General features: G+C 40.7%; 3 protein-coding genes across 3 annotated transcripts; 2 read left to right on the top strand and 1 right to left on the bottom strand.

Moving 5' to 3' along the window:
• Window positions 1-5204: 5204 nt before the first annotated feature.
• LOC131269707 (mitochondrial GTPase 1) lies at window positions 5205-6478 on the top strand. The gene is made up of 2 exons (XM_058272200.1): window positions 5205-5722; window positions 5789-6478. Exons 1-2 carry the CDS (start codon window positions 5403-5405, stop codon window positions 6423-6425), a joined length of 957 nt encoding a protein of 318 aa, XP_058128183.1. The 5' UTR covers window positions 5205-5402; the 3' UTR covers window positions 6426-6478.
• A 238-nt stretch (window positions 6479-6716) lies between these two features.
• Window positions 6717-8069, bottom strand: LOC131269709 (type-1 angiotensin II receptor-associated protein-like). The gene is made up of 3 exons (XM_058272202.1): window positions 7829-8069; window positions 7593-7739; window positions 6717-7533 (listed from the first exon to the last, which is right to left on the bottom strand). The coding sequence occupies exons 1-3, from the start codon at window positions 7871-7873 to the stop codon at window positions 7246-7248; spliced, it is 480 nt and encodes a 159-aa protein (XP_058128185.1). The 5' UTR covers window positions 7874-8069; the 3' UTR covers window positions 6717-7245.
• A 277-nt stretch (window positions 8070-8346) lies between these two features.
• LOC131269699 (protein MMS22-like) lies at window positions 8347-11926 on the top strand. The gene is made up of 2 exons (XM_058272190.1): window positions 8347-10125; window positions 10318-11926. Exons 1-2 carry the CDS (start codon window positions 8394-8396, stop codon window positions 11772-11774), a joined length of 3189 nt encoding a protein of 1062 aa, XP_058128173.1. The 5' UTR covers window positions 8347-8393; the 3' UTR covers window positions 11775-11926.
• Window positions 11927-14418: the final 2492 nt, after the last annotated feature.

Consider the following 14418-nt stretch of genomic DNA (forward strand, 5'->3'; position numbering starts at 1 on the left):
CTGCAGCTACTTGGCTCAGTCTAACGTACGTTTCTTCTCCATTGAAAGGGTGTTAACATAACACCGCATGCGCCATCGACCCCCCACGATCAGCCGAAGCAATCGTTAAGCACAAAGCGCCGGAGCATATGCGTCATAAGATCCCCCCCAAACTGTTACGTACAGCTTTCTCTTTCGCACACACCCCTGTTCCATCTTTTGAGGGGTTGTGTCCGGTTGCTAAAGGCAAGACGTTGCATTAACTTGTATTTTTTAAAGCCTGAGTGGAGTAATCCCACTTAATGTATTCGCACAAGCACAAAAGCATGAATGAAATTCATCTAAAAGAGTTATAAGCCGGTGTAGTTCGCTATACTTCATTAAAAAACTGTGATTATCGATGTAAAAACTAATAACTCAAACAAAATATTGATTAAAAAGAAAAAATATTTTCTATTCAATATTTCTATTCCGACATATCAACACTGAACAAAAAAACTGCAAAGTTCGACACACGATTCCTGAAAGGAACCAAATTGTGAAAAAGAGCCCTCAACACCAGATACCTTAAACGATGTGTACGCTATATTAAACGCTAAATTGACTATTAATTTTCTAATCTGGAAAGTAACATAAACATAAGATACAATATTTCAAAGCTTAAATTAAACCATTAGTTTTGATACTTATTTCCGTTGAGTTTGTGTAATTATCCACCATTTCGTTTGTTATTTAATATCTTTTAATATGGTTGGAATTAATCATCTTTTCATGTCAGGCAAGTTGTTACCGACTATATATTAAAAAAACACGGTTTTGTAATGTTTTGAATATTGTGAACCATATTTTGTTGAGACAATAATTTAATTTTTTCAATGTAGAATATACTAAAGTAAAAATGTGGTTTCACCGCTGTCTTCTTGTTCACATTTAGCAGACTGTAAATCGTTAGTGAAACGGTGATCAAAAATTACTTATGAAAGTATAGGTAGAAGGCGTCTTCTATTAGACACCTCATTCAATGTAGAAAACATGTTATGTTACATTATAAACTTGTATGTTTTTACAAAAAACCAAGATTGTTCACATCCGACAAGAATTTGGACAAGATGATATTTTCTTACGGGCCGGATTTCGAACGCGGTCCACCCTATGCCGACCCCTACCTTCAACGATGTTATAATGTTTTGAAAGATATATGAAACACTTTTTAAATGGAGTATTAATTTTCTAACCTGCAAAGCAACATAAACATAACGTAACATATTTCAAAGTTTTGAATATACCTATTAAGTTGACACTTATTTTTGTTGAATGTAACCGATTTCTAGTTTGTTGTACTTTAAGTTAAGTTCTTTTGACAACCTTAAAATTAGTCAACTTGTCAGGTTATATAGCCATAGCAAGGTTTACTCGCGTATTCTCGGTAAATAGTCTAACTCAGCTCCAAGAAGTTTTGAACATCGTGACCCATATTTAGTTTCACAATGGTGTAAAAAATTTAATACCTTTAGTGTAGATATTGTCGTGAGAAAGATCTTATTATCCCCCTAAATTCTGGAAAATATTTACGGGACTGGGTAATTTCAGCACGACCAATAGCAAAAACAAGCATGCCGTCTAACAAAAGTCTACGTGGAAGGTGTCTGCTATTGTAACAACGCACGAGGTCAATGTGTTGTTGAATTTCAATCTAGGGAAAAATGTAAATCTTAAATAATCCAGTCGATAGAAGGAAAACCGGCACGAAAATAAATATGCTGGTCGGACGAAAAGATATGAAAAGTTACGTTCGGTGATGTTTTCATTATATTTCTAGATAATATGGCTTATGGTATGGATCCATTTTGTCCATAAGATGAACGAATGAGGAAAAAGGGTGAGCTTACACTACTCGGATCAGGCTCATTAGGCGTATAAGAGGGGTTTCGAAGGGGTTTTCACGGCAAATTCTAACAAAGGCAGAACAACGATGCTTTGTCCAACAATGTTTCGCTCTCATTGGCTCATAAGTTTGCTCAAGTTTATATGAGAACACGTAATAAGTAAAGAAAAACATGACTACAATCTTCTACGAATATCGTGACGATTCAGGTCAACTTTCTGACCACTTAAACCGTCCATTAAGAACGGCTTTTCAGTTAAAGAAAAAACACCATCAAAACATCAATGCCCATGTTCAAGTGTAAAAAATATAGAAAAAATAAAGCTATGAAACAATGGAACGGGGAACGAGATCAAATGCGATGAACGAAGAAGAGGAAAACTAATCACTGACCCAAAAACCTTAAACCGTGGGCTTCTGCCAAACCTCTTACGGTATATCCGGTACGGTAAGTTAAAGGCTCCTTTTTTATCGAGCCCGGCAAACAAACTCACATCATTCTAATAACGCGCCATGGTATCCTTTGATCTGTGCTTGGACTTTCGTAAAATATTTTTTCTTTATTTTAAACAGTCGTAGGCTGGTGTTAAGAATGTTTGAACCTATAATGGCTGAAAAGTTAAGGAGTTACAGCTGTTGTAACCCTCCAACCAGAAATCAATTGGTGTGGATAAACGAAGATTTCTTGTTTAAAGAAATTTTAGCGAAAATGCCAGTGTGGATGCTCATTTGCCTTCCATCCCTAATTTTACTAACCTGAGTCCCTTAATGTGACGCTTTAAGTACAGCGAAACCCCTGTAGGAAACCTATTCAACAACGAATATTTCGGGTATTCAGATCAGAAATCGTTTTCCGTTGTGAAGCATCCCAACCCCGACTCCCCAAGCAGATAGGAGAGGTGAGGCATTGGTGGTTTATTGTTATTGCCTGCGCGAAACATAATTATAAGGGAAAATAATGCGCCGCAACGATTAATTGGCCAACGAGACCTGTAACCTCTGGCCGGGGGTTTATGTGGTGCCAGGCCCCGGACTGGCCCCGAAAGCGCATCGCTTTCTTGTAATGTATATCTTCCCTTTCGAACGTCAACTCTTCCGGGAAGAGTAGAAGATCCACCGCAAGGAGATTCGGCCTACCGGTTGAAAGCGCAGGTGCTTCATTAGTAGTCTTGCCATTGAAGGGATGGAATTTAATTACAGCACCTTGAAGACACACTCAGTCGAACCCGGTGGTTCGAGGGCGAAGATCAGTATGCCACCAGACAGACAAAGGTAATAGAACCATCGATAAATCGATTGTCACTCGTAGCTAACTGGTTGTACATCTTTTAAACTACTTTCTATGCAGTAAGAAGCGATAACGAAAGGCTCTCCGGATCATTTGACAAATTGGATGTCCCGAAAGCAGTTAGAAATACACATTTTTGAATTGAATTTTTCATAAATACCCACTATCATCATCCACTGATTAATCGAACAATTATTTTTCAAAATAAGTAAATAACATTAAGGCTGTTTTATGTAGTAGAAATAAAAACTAACCGTTGTTACAAATTATAGTTTTAGAACATCTGATGAACTACTCGCTAGACTCGTAGTTCTGTGATATACCCGTTAGGGTTGCTTTTATTTTCCATATGCATATACCCCATTCCTTTTTGAGTCGTCTACCAACGTTTATAACGTTTTTCACTCGTTTCCGATTTTTGAAAAGTAATGTTTGATTCTCATTACCACTTTAGTAATCTTTGTGTTAACTTTATCATACACATCATAATATCCCGTTTATGTTCCAGACATCATATGCATCATGGTAGTTTCCAATTTGTTTCTACTTGTGATTTTTTTATCATGTTGGTGATTATCAACTTGTTTCACTGTGTGTCATTGGAACGGCATGGCCAACCCAGACAACACGGTTTCCCCCCGCGTGCAGTGGCAGGCTCTTCGTTCAACCCAGCTAGATACACAGAACGACCGTTTGAGCAATGCCACAGGATGGTCGTGAGTCGCCATCATACACATGCCCAGCAACCTTTTGGTGCATATTCAAAGTGTCCTGGTTCTGTTGTAGCCCGTTGCGAGCGCTGGGTGAGCCTATAGGATGAATGGTTTTCTTTCATCGAACCGAAAAGTAGCCAAGGCAGAACACAAATACTTCTTGGCTAGTCGATGGAATATTCGTTATCAGTTTATGATAGATTTCGAGGATCCTTGAAAAATTGCCATCTGCCCTCCAACTTGTCACGTGAGAGTCGCTGTTAAACCTAAAAGAAATAGTATAGTTACCTATTTGATAGTCATACTGAACAGAATGCTAAAGAACATGTACCTACCATACGATATTTTTGCCGGCCCAACGATATTCCCGGCTTATGAAAGAAGTGGCGTTTATTCGTTACAGTGGTGTCATATCCCATTTCAAATAATCCAGCGGGATTTTTCCAGCAAATCTTCAAGCAATCTTTCATCGCGTCCGATGTAGCGTACCTCATTGGTGTATGGTATCTCTTCGACGTATCCCATTTGAGGCTATCTTCCAAACAATTACATCCCTTTTTCAAAATCGGTTTATATTTTGATTGGTTTTAACCCGGTTGGCTGCTACCATCCTTATTCCGACTTGAACAAACAGGTAACATAAAGGCCTTTCTTTGGTATATCTTTAATTTATCCAAGATTGGTGCCTAGGTTTGGTTAGTGGCAGGCTTCGTATCCGGTCTACAAACTATTTCCTCATTTGTTGATGGTATATCGTTTGAATTCGCCGGTCAGATGGGACGCTATGTTGCTGCCGCACGGCTATATGCGATTATCGTTATTCTTGTGATTCCTTTCTGCATAGTTTCACTGGTTGTGTTTCCGGAGATATCTGTGTTGTTATGTTACTTACAAACGCTGGTGTTTATGAATTTAACAGCTGTTTGGTGTTTAATACCAATGTTCCATCATCTATGCAGGCTGTGCAATTGTTTTGTTATTGCAATTGTGTTTAAATGTAAACAAATGAAGCACACCTTTGTTTGAATGAGATGTTTTTTTAAATCAGTTGAATAAAAATGCAATTCATAAGCTACATTTTCCATAATAAGTGTACTATTTTACTTATAACTATTTAAGTTTTTCGTTTTTCACATATCGACTTCTTTTTCTTACGAATACCGGACTATTTGAAATCTTTAACGACATAGCGATTCGAATCGAGAATGCGGAAAAGATGAACCAAAGCTGTGGGGCAGTCCCTCCGTGAATTTTTGATAGGTTTGAACAGTGATGGTCGCCGGCTGAACAACCATTTTATAAATTCGATTATAATTCGATAAACTCATAGCCCTCGGAAATCCAGATTGTAGAAAGATATCGTAGGGGAGTGTGGACGCACAGTAACTGTCAACAATCGGGAACTGTCATAATACACTTGGTCTCAATTAAAACAGTGTAAATATTGTCGTGCCGGCCTTCATTCGTGCATGCAAATCCTATCGCATTCGAAATAGCAGTCGATTCCATCTCTTTTGATCTTGAATGCCAGTGAAACATGCAATCGTTTCGCGCTACGTTTCCTTCCGTGTCCCGGGACTTGCTAAATTGGTTCCCTGGTCATATGGGCAAAGGAATGAAGCAGATGCAACAGAAATTAAAACTTGTTGACTGCGTGATAGAGGTGCACGATGCTAGAATACCGCTTACAGGGCGTAATGCTGAATTCAAGTACACCATTAGCGGCGCGAAACCACACATACTAGTGCTTAACAAGCGTGATCTTATCGACAAGCGGGCTGAAAGCACCATTATCAAACGACTGCAACAGGATGATTATGAGGCTAAACATACACTATTTACAAACTGCAAAATCCAGTAAGTATTTTGCAGCAATTTCATTTGAAAATCACGATAATTTCACGTAATTTTCCCGTCTTCTAGAAACTGTAGCGGATTACGGAAGCTCATGCCCTTGGCGCAAGATCTTATCAGTGGTTCAGACCGATTCAACCGTGCGAATCAGCGAGAGTTTTGCATCATGATAATCGGTGTTCCCAACGTGGGCAAGTCATCGCTGATTAATGTGCTTCGAAACCGCCATCTAAACAAGAAAGGTGCTAGCCAAGTGGGAGCCATCCCTGGCGTTACGAGAAGCGTTCTGAACCGTATCAAAATATGCGAGGATCCTCCAATTTACCTGTTGGACACCCCTGGTATTTTGGAGCCAAACATTGCTGATGCTGAAACTGGCCTACGCTTGGCACTAGTCTCCTGCTTGCAGGATCACCTTGTCGGCGAGGAGCTAATAGCCGATTATCTTCTTTTCCTATTGAACAAGCAGCAAAACTTTCGCTACGTCCAAGTGATGGGCTTAAAAGAGCCGACGGATTCGATAGCCAACGCCTTGATGGAGAGTGCAATTTACTTGGAACGTACAATCCGTACAAAACAACTCGATGGCACGGAAGTCATTCGCCCTGATGTGGCTATGGCGGCTAAATTCATGATTAAATCGTTCCGAACTGGTGCATTTGGAAAAGTGCTGCTCGATGAGGATAAAATTTTCATCAACCGGTAATTGGTAAAGCGTGCTTATAATGCTGTTAGTAGTATCTAATAAAGTATAATTTAAAAGAAAATTAAAAAAATTCAAGCAAATATTGTCCGGCTGTTGTTCGTAACTAAACTCTGGTCGCATTTTGGAGGGAGTAGTCCCTATATTTCCTTACACACACATGCTTTGCTCTCTAGTATTTTGGTATATGGCTTCATGTTATTTGATATATCGTCTGGAAAACTGGTAAAACATGAGAACATGAATTTGTAGAGCTTCTCCAAGATGACGGACGAACCATAAGTATGTCGTTCATAAATTCTTAGTTTTGGTTTATTCAAAAATGAAACATTAAAATATTATCCAAATGTGTACCTTAACAGAATTAAAAGTCAATCATTAGATCTTCTATTATCATATGGACTCGCAGATCTGTTCCCTGACAAAGCGACCATTTGTATCGCACAATCGCCAAATACAAAACCCATTTTTTATTCCTAAAATGAACAGATTGACTCCTATCGGATTAAAGTGGTCGTGTGCACGTGTATTTAAGTTTTACCTATCAAAACCTCTCCTACGGTACCTTCCAGGTTCTAAGCCAGTGAAGAACAGTCACACTTCTTTGAAACATGGAATATCTTATAACATAGGAATAAAGGTTATTTGTATACGGAAAACAATATCAATGACGAATAAATGGCATCTTTCTTACTCAAGCAACAACCATTAAAGAAATTTAAATTATAATATTATATGATCCAAGAGATTTAAAAGTGAACGATTTGGTTTGATTTCGAAGTGTCTGCATTGACTAACTGCACCTTTTGCCCTTCTAGGCGATTCATTTGAAAATGCCCACGTTCACCTGTCCGTGTGATGGTGTTTGCTGATGCGGTGCATCAATGTCTTCATAGCTGGTAGGGAGATCACCAACTCGTCCGGAACTCCCCGCACCGAAGACAAAACTTCCACCACGGTCCGAAAGCTCCCGTTGTAACAACAACAAACTGAATGGGCGCACACAGAGATTCAGGATTGCAAATACAGCCGACATGATTCCATGAGATGGGAAATACAAAATAATGCCCAACAGGTCGAAGAAGAAGCTGAATCCATTTATAACGGCACTCTGAAAAAAGAAGTGAGATGAAGCCAACGGATGGTTGATAGAACAGCACGTATACTTACAATCTGCACAGCATCCGTGGATTCCCTACTATGTATTGCCCAAAACAGAGCTACCAAGTAGAGCAGATTGTAGAACAGATAAGAGGATGGTAGCCAGACGCTTTCCATCGCCAGGACCATGAGAATGAAGTGGACAAATGCCACCAGCTATTTTGCACAAAGTAGAAAAAGTTTTAATGAAAGCTGCACCTTTGATTAATGTTTAAAGAAACGGTCAACGAATTTATCAACAATACCTTCAGTCGCGTGTGCATCGTGTTGAGTGCGCTCTGTACATCCATGATCACTTCTCAGCTGCACCGAAACCATACGACGGAAGCAAAATTCGGCTGCACTTGATGAGATTCTCGCTCCTTCCTTTTTTCGCTCAAGGCAAGTGTTCTATTTTTGACTAGGCTTATTCGGAAGTCAGTGATATGAGTAATTTTACCTCTTGCATTATTTGGTTGAAATGACGCAGTAATGTCGAATGTTGGTGTGCAGTGTCAAGCTGTTTTTGTTTTTGTTTGGAGTTATACAGCCTCCTACGATTGATTTGCTTGCGGATGTCAAAACTCGTACCAAGGTATAGAGCAGTATGTATTACTTCGTTCTTGTTACCTTGGTTATTGAATATAACGCTTTGTTGTACGAACCTTCACCCAGCCTGGTTTTGTTTGGGAAACGTCAAATAAATGTTTTGGATAGGAAAGGCGCGCAAAGGGACCACATATTTATTCAAAGCTCGTTGCTCGTGAAAGTTAGCACGGTTCGGTTTCGGATTGAAAACGGTGTAAATACAGTTAGATTCGGAGAAAAACCATGCTCAAATGTAGTTCACCACCTAACAGAGGCTGGACGGATGTGGAAAACCTTCGTCCGTTTGTACAGGATGGTCGAATTTCGTTTGGGTTGTCGCTGGTGCCTGATGCCGTGAATATTTTACTGGATGTCGAAGTGTCGCGGCTGTACGGTTCCATGGTGTACGATTTGTGCCGGGTTGTGCGTACACGTATTCTTAAAATGCAGACCATCCAAAGCTTCTCGAGCCATGATGTCCGGGCGCAACGAGTGGAAATTACACACTTCCTCCGTGTGGTTCTAGGAACTACGAACCAAATTACGGAGAAACTGGAAGAGAGTGTGGCAATCGTCAAAAATTGTCTACCAAAACCGGTAGATCTTCTGCGAGCGTATGGTTGGAAGTGCGTTTATGAAAAAGACGGTAAAGCCCATGAATTGCTGCACGGCGCATTGGAATGGAATTGGTTGGTTTTGCTGATTGCGAGGGAAATAACGGAGTGTGCTGAAACTCAGAAGAAACCAAACCTGGAATTCTTCGAAAACACTTACCGCGAACTGATGAGCGAATTGCTTGCAGTGGTGTTCTTTCAGTTTTCCACAAACACGATCGAGGATGCATTCAAAGAAAGCCCATTTCTATGCAGCTGCGCGAAACAACTGTGGCTCGGCCTTATGTCCGTGGGGGAGAAAGCCGGCGGCGCGATCGATTTTTGGAAACTGCTCTGGGATTGTATGCCGGCCGTCGTTCAAAACCGAACAGACGGTTTTCTGCTGAAAATATGGATGATCAATGCCTTAGCATTCTTTCACGAAACCAAGGCACAGCAAGAAAACATAGAAACGCCAATCGTGAAGCCTCCCCAAAACTGCAACTTCATCGATGAGTTAATCAAGGAATTGGTACAAGCGGACCCTAAGGAGGAATACATGCGAACCTGTTTAATTTTACTGAAACCAATTATCACCGGCCTGTGGCCGATTCGGCGCGAGCCAGTGGTCTTTCTGTGGGATTTCTACGCCGTGCGATTGAACTCGCCATTTCGTTTGAAAAGCGAAACGTTATCGACCATGCCGTGCATCAGTGCCTCGATAGCGGATTTTATTGAGCATGCCAGGACACTTGCCGCCCCCGACTCAACGCTGGACAGCTTGGACTACAAGACCAATAGCTTCGTCATGTTTTTAATCATACTAGCATCTGTGACACAACACTTTACGAAAGTGCCGAGCAAGCGAGACGTGCAGATTATATTCAACCGAATCATCCTTAAGCTGGGACCGAAGAAGTATGAAAACATGACCGAACAAGGGGTTTATCATCACGCCCTCCTGCTACTGACAATGCTTAGCGCTACCAGCTTCCAGGAGGACTTTCCGCGTTTGTCGAAGCAGATGCAACTAGTACGGCTCGTTGACGAAAACTCGAAGCTACCGCCCGCTCTCAGTGTCCAGCGAGCGGCCACGGCAATGAAAACCCACATGGCGGTGTTGATTCTGCTCAGCGACTCGCTAACCTTCGACAAAACGGAGCACATATCCGTGCTCGTACAATACGTCGAAAGCGCTCTAAATAAGTATGGCTATCGCTTTCAACCGGCGCTGCATGTCGCTGCGCAAGGTACCATTTTGCTACTCGAAAAAGCCGTCGCTAAACGGTCGTTCAACCGTGGTGAGATTGGTCTAATCGGTCCGTGGATAGAAAAATATCTTCAGGACTGCAAGGATACTGGATGGCATAAGCTTCTCGATGGTAAGTTTTAAATAACTTGTAACAGCTTTCACCTGTGTATGTTACCTTCTCAAAACTATTAACTTTTAGTTATTTATTTTATTTTTATTTTATTTTCAAAACTAATCAATTTAATTGAAAAATACAAAACCTTTTTCATACCAGTGTTGCGATGAAAATATTGTCAGTTATTTTGTTCGTCTTTATTCACAGCCATTGCAGATGCCTTGAAGAGCCAAATGACGTCTAGCGAGGCACTTGGTAAAGCGATCAAAGAACATTTATTCCCCATGGTTAATACACGGTTTACGAACAAGCGGTCTGCGCCGACGTGTATCGCGCGATTGGCCGCTCTGATAACGATATTTGTGGCGAAATACATGGACTCGCAGATGTTTCGAATGATGTTCAATGACTTCGTGCACAGCAAGAACGCCCATCCCGATCAGGTGCTGCACTACTTGACCGAAATCACGCAAAGTCTAACCGTAATGGTGCTGCTGGATGAACCCACCGTCATCCGGCAGTGGCTCAAGATGGGCCTCTTGTACGGGCGCGAGGAGATACTCGAGCTTTCGCGCGTCGTCCACGGGCTGGGAGAGTTTAAGTTTCTTTGTGAAATTCCCGAGTACGACTTGCTCGAGAATCCGAAAGAGGTGCCGATCAATCTGTTCTTTCGCTGCGTCGGCAAGCGTTTTCGGGAGGTGGACGAGACGCAGAGGATGGAGATGACAAAGAAGCTGCACGAAATCTTTCGGCACTTCGATAAATGGATTCCTGAGCCAACCAGTACCGTGCGCCAGAAGATACTGACGGTGTTGACTCTGGCGCTTAAAGAGTGTCCCCTAGGGTTCTACATTCCGACAAACAAGACTTGCCTTTACTATTTGGCGATCCATCACTACTTCCTGCCGTTCGCCGTCCTTACCGGGAACAACGTCACGGCCGTTCTGATTGAAGACATGTCGAAAGTGTGGCACAAGGTGATGGATATGCTCGGCAGCACGGAGTACTGCCGGAACCCTGTCATACAAACCGACACGGCCAACATGCTCGTTAAATGGATACCGCAGTTTGACAAACTCCCAAACGAAACGGACGCCTTGCGGCCACTGCTGCTGTTCTTCACCGGGCGCAATGAAGAACTCGTACGGTGCACGATGCCTCGTCTGCTATTAGTGTTTGTCGAACTGAATCGGTGCGTCCCGCAGCCGAACGCGCGGCAAGTGATGCAGATGCTCCAGCGGCTGCTGCAAACACTGGTGGCGGAAGAGGACCACGGTAAGACGGCCCTGTTCATCCAACTGACAGCAACGTCGTTCCTCACGCATGCATTCAGGTGCAATGAAACGTTCCCCACCCGGGCGCTCGCCATGGAAATTGTTTACGCCATGCTATCCAGCACGGACGGTCCGTCGAATGCGATACGGAAGGAGATGCGCACCGCCATGAGCAAGTTTACGCGCGAAAACCTCTCCTTGGCACCGGAGGCGTACTTCACCCTTCTTGGTCGGTTGGCGAACCGCTATCCGAGCTTTATCAAATCGCTACTCGACATGTTACGTGACGAGGTGAGAAGGGCAGAGAAACTGCACGGTCTCAATAAGTTGCTGCGCGACGGTATAACCCGGTTGGAGCGGGTGCTCAGGACGAGTTCCAATGGGACGTAGCCCAAGCAGCTGGTGCTTCCTATGCACCAGTTTTTGTTGTTGTACATATTTGGTCGAGTTGGTATTATATGGATTATTAAAGTATTTTACTCATATGATGAAACGTCTAGCGACTCCCTCGTATACAAAAAAATTACAATAAAACTAGAACTTCAACAGAAATAATGCCACGTAATTTGATTGATGACCACCTAATATAGTTGCTATGTTAGTTGTTTTGCAAACTAGATGGGGGTTTCTAATAGTGAAACAACTAAGCACAAAACTGAATACTTTTCATTGGACACTAGGCGTCTATCAGATTTATTCGTTTATTTTTTATCATTCATTTTTAAACTAACTTCTTATTTGACTGATTTCAATATGTTAACCATCTTTGCGCTCTTTTTAATTAATGCTTCACTCACGTTTAATGCTTACTTCACTTCCTCACTTTACATTCATTAAATTATCTTTGATTTTCTCTTTCCCCCCTTTCGTGCCCACAAATGGTGTATGTGCTAGTTATTAGTTTCAATCCATTCATCAAGAAGCTCCGATTTTGTTTGAGAAGATGTTACCGCTTCTGACTGCTGCGAATCTCAACCGTATCGGTACACTGACATTTTCATGTACTAAGCATGAGCGTTTGCTATGATTTTTGGCTTCAAGACATTTGCGCCATTTCCTTTGTTGCTGTCTTGCAAGCGCCAGCCCCTCCGCAGTATGGATTGATGTCTGCTGTTTTTGTTACACTTGACACAATTTTGTTGTATAAAATTAAAAAACACATTTTCAATTAAGTTTTTATGCGTGCTTTTTGTGAGAGTGGGTTTTAATATTTCTTTTTATTAAACGTCCTCAACATTCAGTTTTATCAATAACAGTTCGTTAAATACTTTGTAATTTATTCTTGGCAGTTGGTTGTTTTTTCAATTTACAGTGGCCCAAACGGAAATCGGGACACATAAAAACAGAGCGGTTACTGCACTTTGCGGTCGATTTATTAGTACCTCTCTTCATCTAAGTGTAGTTCATGAGCAGCTAAATTGATGTTATCTAGTCTCTACTCTGATACAAGAAGTAACAGTACACAGTATTACATAGACATTATAATGAGTAAACAAACAGAAGGAAAACAGAAAAAAGTTCAAATTGGATCACTGATATTCAATTTAAAAAAATATACACTTAGCCATTTTAAAACTTATAGGAAGGTACCGAAAGATTATTTGTTAAAATAAACCTTTGTCATCAGTTTCGAGTACTTAAAAATCGACCGCAAAATCAAATGATCGTCTTATTTGTATGCGCCTGGACTTACGTGAGGAGCAGTGTACCTCGTGGTGAAAAATTATCTTTTTACAGACCACATTAATTTCTTTTGATCTCCTTCAACGGTCATCCCGCATGTAAAATCTTGAATCAAGATGGTAGTGTGCAGTCGACTTCCCGGCACAAACCATCCTAAGCGTAACAGAATATGAATACCGGCAATAAAAAATTCCATGAGATCACGATTTCTGTTTACTAATATTGATAGTGATGCATTTGCCTAATCATTCATACGTAATCCAATTTTATATTATTCCAAATAAAGGGTACTAAAAATCACCCCAAGTAATCTTTTTTCAAAAATCGTACAGTGTATCAGTTTGTAAAACTTAATGTGTGGAAATAGACACCCCATATTTGTTTTCACAATAATGGATTGCTTGCAAATATGTTTCAGGAAAATTTGATTAGGTACGTTCACATAATATGAATCTTCGATGGCAAACAGGGCCTTGAAAAATAAGTTGCGACCAATTGTTACGATATTTTGATCAACAATTAGAATATTATTATAATAGTGGGAAAGAAGCGCTTTACTTGTCATAATTAATCCAACAACTATTAACGACTGTCGTAAAACGATGGCTGGAAGAATGTTGGTGTTTCCACAAACCGAAGAAATCTTTTAAAAAATGGTGATATGAAGAAAAGTTTGTGTACTTGTAACTCGTGTAAAACATTGATATAAAGAACACATAGATTTGTACAATCAAAAATGTTAAACCACATTCGTATCGTCTGAACGTACTTAATTTTGTATGTAATGCTACTTAAATAATTCTTTTGTGATTTGTGTTGTGTTTTTGAAATTGTAATGGAAGTTTCAACTTACACAAAAAGGAAAAAGAAATGTGTTTAGAGGCGAATAACATAAATCTAAAAATGAATTCACATGTTTTAAACACTTTTGCATAAGTAGAAGTTCACCATCAAGTAGGTGCATGGATGCTGTTACATAAATGCATCACACTGTATAGCTACACCAGTGCTTTGCTGCCGTTACATAGAATACTATGGTGAGATTGGTTCTCTCCTCTTGAACTCAACTGCAAAAAAAGCTACTTGGCTCGCTTTGCTGGTAAGTTTCTCATAGGACAACAACATAGTCGGATAATTGAGCAAGATTCGTCGTGTTGCGTTTTACATTTTAAAGCTACCCTTTTGCTGTTCTGCGCTTAACCTACCGCTCCCTTTCAATGAATCTAGTTTTCATTCTCCATTAATAATGCTATTTGATACTTGTTTAATTTAGTGCACAGCATTTTAGAGAGAAAACGTAGGATAATAGTTATAGTTTAAAGTAGAAACTGAATGAAGATTATGAGGGTTG

The sequence above is a fragment of the Anopheles coustani genome, chromosome X (assembly GCF_943734705.1).
Source record: "Anopheles coustani chromosome X, idAnoCousDA_361_x.2, whole genome shotgun sequence".
In the NCBI taxonomy this organism is placed as follows: domain Eukaryota; kingdom Metazoa; phylum Arthropoda; class Insecta; order Diptera; family Culicidae; genus Anopheles; species Anopheles coustani.